The sequence below is a fragment of the Alosa alosa genome, chromosome 22 (genome assembly GCF_017589495.1).
Source record: "Alosa alosa isolate M-15738 ecotype Scorff River chromosome 22, AALO_Geno_1.1, whole genome shotgun sequence".
Lineage (NCBI taxonomy): Eukaryota > Metazoa > Chordata > Actinopteri > Clupeiformes > Clupeidae > Alosa > Alosa alosa.
Window position 1 is genome coordinate 24467443 of NC_063210.1, and position 10610 is coordinate 24478052.

General features: G+C 48.4%; 1 protein-coding gene across 1 annotated transcript in view; it reads right to left on the minus strand.

The window, feature by feature from the left end:
- Positions 1 to 1245: 1245 nt before the first annotated feature.
- med1 (mediator complex subunit 1) overlaps positions 1246 to 10610 on the minus strand; it is a 20490-nt gene continuing 11125 nt past the window's right edge. Inside the window, 7 exon segments of the mRNA XM_048233257.1 lie at positions 1246 to 2811; positions 2853 to 3001; positions 3042 to 3216; positions 3219 to 5932; positions 6423 to 6528; positions 6816 to 6911; positions 9699 to 9900. Of these exon segments, the coding sequence (XP_048089214.1) occupies positions 1964 to 2811; positions 2853 to 3001; positions 3042 to 3216; positions 3219 to 5932; positions 6423 to 6528; positions 6816 to 6911; positions 9699 to 9900 (4290 nt within the window). The 3' untranslated portion in view covers positions 1246 to 1963.

The following is a 10610-nucleotide window of genomic DNA, read 5'->3' on the forward strand; positions in this document are numbered from 1 at the left end:
GAAGTGTGTGTATGCTATGGATGAGAGTCTGTAAGGTAATCAGTAGGAGTGTGTGTGACCACAGTACGTGCATGTATTTGACAGTTATTAAGTGTGTGGGCATGTGCATGTAATTGTATTGGAGATTTCGTGTGAGTGCGCATAAGTGTGTATTTGGGAAGTTATGAGTATGTCTATGCATGGGAGATCATGTGTGAGTGCATAATGTGTGTGTGTCTTTATGTATTGGAAGTTATGTTTGAGTGCATAAGTGTGTGTGCGTCTTTATGCATGGGAGGTCATGTGTGAGTGTGCATAAGTGTGTGTGTGCGTATGTGTTTGGGAGGTTATGAGTTTCTGTGTTTACTGGGTTGAAGGTTATGAGTGAGTGTGCATAAAAGTGTATTTGAGGAGTGTGTGTGTGTGTGTGTGTGTGTGTGAGGTCAAGATAAGGTTATGTGTAGGACCGCACACTGCAGCATTTGATTTGATGTGAAGGTTTTATTAATAATGGAATCAGGGGGAGTGCTGCAGAGAGAGACTGAGAGTGAGAAAGAGAGAGAGAAAGAAAGTGAGACAGAGAGAGATAGAGAGAAAGAGAGACAAAGTGTGAGAGAAAGTGAGACAGAGAGAGTGAGAGAGAGACAAAAGAGAGAGAGAGAGAGAGAAGGGGACTGTGTGAGTCATAGAGAGGAGCACCTGGAGGTGAAGGAGGTGATGATGTAACCCATGGAGCAATGAGACGCAGATTCGGGTCCCAGCCCGTTCTGGCATGGTCCCGCGCCAGAACCGATATCTGTGCCGTGGGAGGAGCAGTCGTAGAACAGCAGTGCGGTTCTGCGGAGGCTATGCAGGATAAAGGGGCCGTCTCTAATGATCTTACGACATGCTACGAAATATATAAACGGAACATTTATGACCACAGACACTATGCACAGATATTTCTATTAAATGTAACGTATGCTGGATATTACACAGACTGTGAATAAATAAAAACTTTGTTTACTAAGATGGATTCAATGAATGAGTGTTTCCATTGATACTCGTGTTAGCCCACACACTTGGCGCTTAAAGACCAAATGAGAATATGGTCAAACGACTTATACAACAGCCAGTAATCCTAAAGTGCCACTTTGACTTGCATTAACAGAGGGAAGTGCTTCTGATTTGCAGGCAAAGACTGTGTCAGCATAGTTATACAAGGTACAGCCCACTGCTGCCACCTACTGGACATGACAAGCCATAGAACACAGACCACAGTTGTTGACGTTTTGCATTGAAATGTTTATTTCAATAGCACAAAACTAGCTACTTAAAAAAAAGTAAAAGCTAAGTGAAATAAAATCAAAGGAATTTTCTCCAAACAGCTAAAATAGCCGATTTGCACTTGCAAAAACTACCAGTTATTCATAAAATATGTTTCATTGAAAAGATGACATCCAATGTAAGAAAACCTTTAAAAAATGTTTAACTAAATTAAGGCAGGTAACACTGTACAACTGGCTGTTGTAGACATTTACTGAAAAACAGGTGTCCAGAGGGAAAAATACAATAAATTTTACAGTTCTTTTTCTTAAAAAATACAGTGACATGCATCTTTCTTAATACAATTAAAATGTTTTTGGTTTGATACTTTTACATTAACATTGTAGCAAACAATGAAGTCATTCTTTTTTTAATAACTTAATGTAACAATGGCGGTCACATTGGGAATGCATACAAAGAATCCAGAATCCTTGAGAACATTCCATCATAATTGCTTGATTAAAATACATAGATATCCTTCCCTTCCTGGCATCAAGCACAAGACGCCCTGCACCCTGATTCTCTGTAAAGAAACAAAATGGCAAACAGAGCAATTTGCTCTGAAAGCGGGAGTCCTACTCCCCTTCAAGAATGATTTGTGAACAGTTCTGCATGACAGTAGGCCAACTCAGTCAACACATTTTAAAACTGCTTTACAATAAGATTTTTTTTTTTAGCTTCACTTAAAAGGCTCTAGGTGGCCTGTGACAGCAGAGTCCATGAGGTCGTCGTCCTCAGTGCGCATGTAAACGGGGCTGGGCCTCGACGTGCGTTCCGACCCCAGCATGGACATGGAGGGGTCAGCCGCCGAGATGGGTGAGCGAGACCAGCTGTCCGCCTTCATGGGGTGGGAGGACGGCACGCACGACATGGACGCCTTCTTCTTCTCCTTGTCCCTTTCAGCGTTCCGGTCCGGTCCGGTCAGCGCTCCGTTTCGGGCCAGCTCCTTCTGCTTCTTCTTCTCCTTCTTGTGCTTCTTGTGCTTCTCGCCCATGCTCACCGCCATTGAGCTCAGGTAGTCCTGCGGCGGCTGGTGCTGCAGGGGCCGCATGCCGCCCTGGTCGTCGTCCGAGCTCGGCGAGTTCTGGTGCGACTTCTCGGCCACCGAGCTGCTGCCGGATTCGCTCTCGCTGTCGGGGTTCAGCGGCGTGTAGCCCGGCGAGCGGCTGTGGCTCGGCGAGCTGCGGTCGTGCTTCGGGGTGGAGCCGCTGAACAGAGGCGACTGCTTCATGTGCTGGGGCCGCATGGAGCCCTCCCCGCACCCCTCGGGCTTCTGCAGGGTCACCTTCTGCTTGATGCTGGGGGAACCCCCGTCGGGCTTGCTGATGATGATCTTGGCCACGCCGGTGCTGCTCACGCCTCCGCTTTTGGAGTCCATCATCTTCTTGTCGCTGCTGTTGCCCCCGGAGACGGACACCTTAGACTTGCCCTCCTTGTCGACCTTGTCCCGCTTGTACTCCCCGCCCTGTGAGGACATGCCATGTTTAGAGGAGGATGACGGCCCCATGTTGGGAGGCACTACCCCTACTCCACCACCAGGGGGCACACCTCCACCTCCACCCCTCCACCCCCACCTCCACAGCCTCCCTCAGGGCCTTCCTCCCCACCTATACCCACCCCACCGACATTCTTCAGCTTATCTATCACTGCAGTAAGTGAGGGTTTCTTATTGCGACTAGGAGACTTGCCTTTCGCATTTGGGTTGTTGCTCCCTCCGCTCCCACCACCTCCTCCACCACCACCACCACCTCCACCACCCCCCTCCTCCTCCGCCTCCCCCACTACCCCCTCCTCCCCCGTATTGGGGTTGGCTACCTGAGGAAAAAGGAATCGACCCAGAGGAGGAGTTGCTCGCTGAAGAACTAGAAGAGGAAGAGGAGGAGCTAGAGGAGGAACCTCCACCCATCTGCTTCTGGGAACCCATGCCACCACGGAGGAGGACTTGGACCCCCCCGAACTCCCCCCACCTGAGCCTATGGGGGACTTTGCCTTAGAGGAAGGGGGGGTGCCCGGAACTTGGCCTTGTTGATGCTTCATGGGGGAAGAGAGTTTCTCTGAGCCCCCTGAGCGGGAGTGGGAAGGGGAGATGTTCGGCTTGATGCTGGGATTCATAAGGGACCCAGGGGGTTTCCCGCCTTGAGGCTTCATCTTCGTCCCACTTCCCGTTCCGCTGCCGCCGCTTCCTGATCCTGACATTCCGTGCTTGGTGATGGGGGACGAGCCTGGCTTGCCCACCCCCATTCCCTGGGAGGAGCTTTTGGACTGGGAGGGCATCCCGGTGCCACTCCCTCCACCCACCGGTTTGGAGCTGCCGCTCTGTCCCATGGAACCCTCCATCTTGCTGCTTTTGATCTTCCCTGAGGACGAGGAGTGCGAATGGTGGCCCTTGCTTCCGCCTGAGCCACTAGTTCCTCCAGAGCTCCCCCCCGACGAGCTGCTGGACGTGTAACCCCCGTGTGAGGACGTCTTCCCGCCCGTTATCGTCCCCTTGGGGATCTGGATGGTGATTTTAGGGATGGGTGGGGTGGCACCTCCGGGCGGGGTCTGCGATCGTCCTGAACTCCCTGGCGACTTTGACCCTCCTCCCCCCATGGAGCCCCCTGACCCCATGCTGCCGCTGGGCGGGGTGTAGGGACGCCCCCCAGAGCTGTGCGAGGGCGACTTGCCATCGGGATCCAGTTTCTTGCGCTTGGGTGGCTTTTCTTTGGACTTGCCCTCGCTGGACGGGGTGCGACTCCGCTTCACCTGCTTCCCTTCGGAGCCCCCTGATCCACTCATGCCCATGCCTGCAACCATGCCTCCACTGCCTCCTCCTCCACCACCTCCTCCTCCGTTATCATCCTTCCCTCTCATCATCTGCTGCTGTTGCTGCTGCTGCTGCTGCTGTTGTTGTTTCACCTTGATGTCGCCACTCTTGAACTCCCCGCTGCCACCTACTCCTCCTCCTCCTCCCATACCCATCATGAGGGGACTCTGGCTTCCACCCGAGTGGGTGGGGTGGGGGTCCCCCAGATCCGGAGCCAGGCCCGGAAGGGGCTTGCCCCCGCCACTGTTCCCCCCAAAAACCATGCTCATGTCGAAAGGGTCCTTGAGGGAGGCGTCTGGGGTGCTGTGGCCGTGGGAGGTGGGGTTCTGCGGGGTGCTAGACGGGGTGTTCTGCTGGCTGCCGCCCCCAAACCCCTTCAGGTCTAAGTCCGGGTCGGGGCTGTGGGAACTGTCATCAAAATAATTCTGGGAGAAGGTTCCTTGGCCAGACAGTAACTCCGGGTTGAAGTCCACTGTGTCGGGGAAGAAGTTAGTTGACGAGGTGTCGCTGTTGGGGGTGGCCGCAGTTGCAGCCTCGGCGATGAGGTCCGCCGCGTCGGGGAAAGGGTTCTCGTTGCTGTTGGTGTTAAAGAGGTCCGAGTCAAAAACTGCGCTCCCCTGCCCTGAGCTTGACGAATCCCTGGGAGGGGTGCCCAGGGATCCCCCTTCCTCCCCTCCCATGTGGTGCTGCCCGTGACCGCTGCCACTTCCTTTAGTGGTCTGCTCCGGAATATCCGACAGGATGTCGTTTATGTCAGGCCCTATGCTGTCAGAGCTAGAGAGCCGCACCGCTCGGTTGAGGGGCTGAGGCTGTGAGGTGGTTTGCAGGTGGGACTGTGGGTGGTAGGGCATCCCTGGGCCAGCCGGAGGAGTTCCACATTGGCTGGGGGCTGGCGTGATGCTGTGGGGGGTGTCCAGACCATCGCCAGGAAGGTTGACGTCGAAAATGGGGTTCTGCGACGCGTCAACGTCCATGGAGAAGAGCTCGCGGTGGAAGTCGTCTTCGGTTGGGTGGTGGGAGTGGTGGTGCTGGGGAAGGGGGCCACCCGCCTGCTGTTGGGAAGGCTGCTGTTGCTGTTTCAAACCGACTCCACCTGGTCCCACCACCCCTTTGTCCCTGGGTCGCTTCTTCTTACCCTTCGTACCGGGTCCGCCGGGGCAGGGCTGGCCAAGGTTATCGGTTCTGGGTGACCCTGAGGAATTCTGTCTTTCTAACGGGCTGCTTCCATACAGTGAGGCAAAGTCCTGCGAGGGGTTGTCCTTCAGTAGGTTCATCAGCATGGGGTGGTTCTTGGTGTTGCTGGCTGGGGAGGAGGTCGGCGGAGGGGTCTGGGGGGGCTGGGAGCCCCCTGGGGCATTCTGGGTAGAGGGGCTAGAACCGACATTGCCGGTGATCTGCAACAGCGAGGTCAGGATGGGGTTTTGCGTGACCTTGCTGAAGTCATCTGTGCCGTGGCCCTGTTGCTGCTGCTGCTGCTGCTGCTGGAGCTGCTGTTGCCCCTGGTTGCCCCCACCTGTCTGCCCCATGCCATCCATTCCTGCCCCTCCTGAACCGCGGGGCATGTTGAAGAGTGATGTGATGGGGCCCCCTGGAAACTGACCCCCAGCTCCTCCGCTGGTGCCCCCACCGGTGGGTGTGTTCCCACCCCCAACACCGGCGAGGCCCATGGGGTTGCTGCCATCTCCTGTGCCCATGCCATACCCAGGGCTGCCAGTAGGGGGCAGGTTCTTCTTCACCATGCTCTCCACGGTCTCTGCGATCAGGGACAATGCCGGAGTGTCGGCCTGAATGGTCTCCGCCTTCCGCCTGATGGCACGCATGGTGACTGGGATGGACATACACCTACACACAGCAGGGAGACACATCAAGGCCAATGTGACAACTTTTTCATTTCAATTCATCATGACAATGTTGACATTGAAGACAATGTTGATGAGCGGTGAAATCAGTATTAATACAGCTAAGCTCAACATTATTTTAACAAATTTAATTTAATTTTATTAAATTAAATTTAATTTAAATTTAATTAAAGTAAATTTTAACTTAAAGTGAATTTCAAATTGGCCAAAACAATGAAACAGTCCTAGAAATGCTAGAAATAAAAATAAAAATGTCTGTGTTGTTTTGGTAAAATAAGAGATACTATTAAAACAGAACTTGATATGTATAGCTTATGTACAGTAGAGCTTATCCATACATAAAAAAATAAGCAAAGGGGAATAATTTATCTAACAACTTCAACCTGATCCCTTTCATGACAACGGTACCATTGTTGAGGGAATGCAGTTTGAGCAAAAAGAGACTGAGAATTGTGAATGTAATTTGGACATACCTCTGGACAACCTTGGTGATGAACTCATCGGTGCAGATGAGGGCATCTGATGAGCCCTTATAGAGCTTACACGTCACCTGCCTGGAATCCGTCACATCCATCACAACTGAGAGAAAGGGAGAGAGATGGGAGGATGAGAAGAAAGAAGAGAGGGAAGAGGACAGAGAGAGACAGAAGGGAAGAAAGAGGAGGAAGGGCAGACATGCCAAAATGAGAGAGCAAGAGTTGATATAGAGAGAAACAGAGTCCATCTTTTTTTCTGGTATTCACACGCGACACAACAGGCTAAACAGGCTCTGGGAACATAACCAAACTCTGTGGGTGTATCCTAGACGAATGCACATGAACAAATAAAGTACAAAAAAGACAAAAGAGTTTGATCTTGGTCCTTACCACAAACCAGCGACTCATTGACAGGATGCTGGAAAGACACACTGAAACTGGAATCAGAGAGGGGGCACACCTCAAACTGTAGTAGTCCAGGGGTGTCTGCAAACAACACAAACACACACACACACAATAAGAGAGGTTTGGAAAACACAGCCTTTAACCCTTAGAACCCTAAGCTGTTTTTAGGGCATTTTCACTACCTTTATTCATAAGGATTTATTCTGGTCATTGTAAGTGCCACACACATATATATTGTTTTTTTTCAGCAGAGTCTAGGCTATCCAGATCTGCCATAATTTCATGTATTAGTAATAGCATTGATTTTATTTAGATTATAAAAATTATAAATTATAAAAATTCTTATATTTCGACATGTATCTCACCACAGCAAGCTCATAGCTCTATGTGCATTTCATGTGTGTGTAGGGCAGACTGTCCTGAATCGGGCAATATAATTGCCATGTTGGAGGGATAATCTGGGGCTGAGCAATTTACAGAAATATGTGGTGTGTGATTTACGGAAATAAATGCCATTTTCTATTTAGTGATGAAAAATGACCTTTCTGCGCTCCATATCTGTGACACGTACTGATCTGACCTGACTTGACCCGAGGTTGCGCGTTATAAACATGCTTTGCCACAAGTCCAGCTATATGAAGTTATTATTTTGTTGTCACTTCGCCTGTTTTATAACCCAGAAGGATCGATAAACATGGTACCAATGGATAGCCCTGTGTCCCCTCTTTCATCTGATATGCTTGCCATATCGATGCGATCACGGGTTGGTGAGTAATTCAAACGAGAGTAATGGATGCGCAGGTGAACGCAGAGAAGTATAGACTGTAAATATGATGCAATTTGATTTAATTTCATGATTTTTTTTTATTTTCATACTTGATCGTACAGACAAGTGTGTAGTCTCTTTGGAAAGCCCCACTTCCGCTCTGTCGTGCAATAAAGGTTTCACCTCGCTGCGATCAACAGTTCCGGAGCAATGTAACAAAGAAGAAAGGGTGTGTTTTTTGACGGACTTTGCGTCAATCAGGTTCTAAGGGTTAAAGAAGCCACAGAGAGTTTTTGCCATCTAAAACGGCAAACCATTCACAAACAATTAAAGGACAGTGTTTTTCTAGTGTCTTCCACGATCTGCTGTTGCCGTAACAATTTTATACTGTCAGCCTCAAACTCGAATAGCTCTGCCTGAACAGTATAGCCAGAATATTAATTGAATTGCTGCTTGTAATACTACAGTTGGAGATAATATTGGATGCTGAGGAACTAATAGCAATTTCTATGGAAGTTATATGCTATTGTTTACTAAATAATAGTAAAGCATCACCATCACTCATGTAAGTAGTGAATCACACAACGCTCAAAAACCTTTTGAAAGATTAATCAATTTTGAATTGAAATCACAATTTGAACTAATGTAACTACCTATTTTGCGAAGGCAGCAATTAATCGTACAGCTTGCAACTAAGTCCAGTGGTAAATCCTCACATCTACGAGTTTTATATTCATGTCGTCCTCCTTGAGTGACAGACAGCGATGCTCACCAATCTCATGCACTAGGCATCCTCACCAAACAGAGGTGGCACAGCATAAGGCAACATATGGAAAATGTAACTGATTCTGATGATTACATCAAAACCCATTTACTGATTTATAAACAAGCAGTAGTGTTTTAAAGTCAATTCTGTGACCCTGAGGGACTTAAAGGAATGTTTTGGAACAAAAACAACCTAGGGTCTATTTTCAGAAGCTTCACATTCACAATTTAGTTGAAGAGCATAATTAGAGCTAGAATGTCGTTTGCATTAATTGTCTTACAGTGAAAGCCAACCGAACAGCTAACTATTTTACACCAATGTGGTGAGGTCGTCTACAGACAAATCGAAGTATTGTGAACTTTATAAGTGTTTCGAAAGGTTATAAAACTTTTATTTTATGAAGGGTGTGTTTTTAGGCTACTTTAGCTGTCTTCCTGTCGCGGACACCTTGAAGGAAGGCTTAACAAGTCGATTAACGAACGCGAGAGGAGAGTCGGCTACTCTCCTCTCACGTTCTTTGACTGTCGTTTGCACTGCATTCATTAATGGACTTCTTAGAGAAGACTACTCTCATGGTTGTGCACAATTCGAATTGCAATTCTGCTTCCTGTTTGCTACCTCAATTAAAATGCAAGTGAAATTCAAGAATTGAATTGGAATTAAAGAGCTAATTTCAAATCAATTCTGGAATTTTGCACAAGCCTGTCTCCTCTCACGTTCTTTGACTGTGGTTGGCGCTGCATTCGTTAATCGACTTGTTAAGAGAATAGTCGGCTACTCTCCTCTCACGTTCTTTGACTGTGGTTTGCACTGCATTCATTAATCGACTTCTTAGAGAAGACTCAGTTACTCTACTCTCATGGTTGTGCACAATTCGAATTGCAATTCTGCTTCCTGTTTGCTACCTCTAATGAATTGCAAGTAAAATTCAAGAATTGAATTGGAATTAAAGAGCTAATTTCAAATCAATTCTGGAATTTTGCACAAGCCTGTCTCCTCTCACGTTCTTTGACTGTGGTTGGCGCTGCATTCGTTAATCGACTTGTTAAGAGAATAGTCGGCTACTCTCCTCTTGTGTTCATTAACTGTGGTTTGCGCTGCATTCGTTAATCGACTTGTTAGAGAAGAGTCAGTTACTCTCCTCTCACGTTCTTAGACTGTGGTTTGCGCTGCATTTGTTAATAGACTTGTTAAGAGAATAGTCGGCTACTGTCTTCTCATGTTCTTTGACTGTGCGCTGCATTCTTTAAGCAGTAATGAGCACCCTAGCTGCTGCATTTTGCATCACCTGAAGTGCAGGCACCATAACCATCCAACCATCCTCATGCCTCCTCACCTTCCTTGAGCTGGGTGCGTTTGACGCAGCTGCCAATCAGCGTGTTGTAGGCGGCCTGGTGCCGAATGATGTCCAGCAGGGCAGGCACCTGGGCGGGATGCCGAAAAGGGATCCTGGACACTAGCGCCCCCTGGAGGGAGAGCCCGTCCTGCACTGGCGCGTCTCCATTCAGGAAGTAACAATGCTGTTGCCCTGGCAATGACTGACAGGGAAGGGAGGCAGGAAACATAAAGAAAACAGATGTTTTAACTTTATTTAGAGTATAAGACACATAATTCAAATATCACCACTACAGTAATAACAAACATATAAGAAGGTGCTGGACCCTTAATATGGTCTACAGAACCTTACATGTACATTACATGGGCGAGGGGTAACATATGCTTTATGAGAGCATTTAAGTAAGTGGGAGCAGACCAAGCAATTACTTTGTAGGCAAGCAATAGTGCCTCTAATTTGATGGGGCTAAAGGTAGCCAGTGAAGCTCAATGTCTGTCGCCGCATTATGAATCATCTGTAGCAGTTTCACTGCACAAGCTTTTTTTGAACCGTAGAACTACTTTCAAACCAGTGACCAAGACCAGGATTGACCCATATTCAACCCTTCTTTTGACAAATCGAAACAAGCCAGTCAACATAGGCTATTCCCAAGATATGGCAATTCAGATTGAACCTGGGTCACAAAACAATAGCAAGGTCGTGAACAACCCAGTCATGCCATTCACACTGAAACTGAAGTGTAAAACCCACCTCCAGGAGGACCAGAAAACTGGGTCTGACGTGTAACCTTTTCAGACATGAAAATAAACCCGCTAGTTGAACCTCATCTGAAGTGTTTGTATGAAATAACACCCAGACTGCTCTCTGCACAGCGTCGGACCGACGCTAAGAAGCTCTACAGAAGTTTATCAG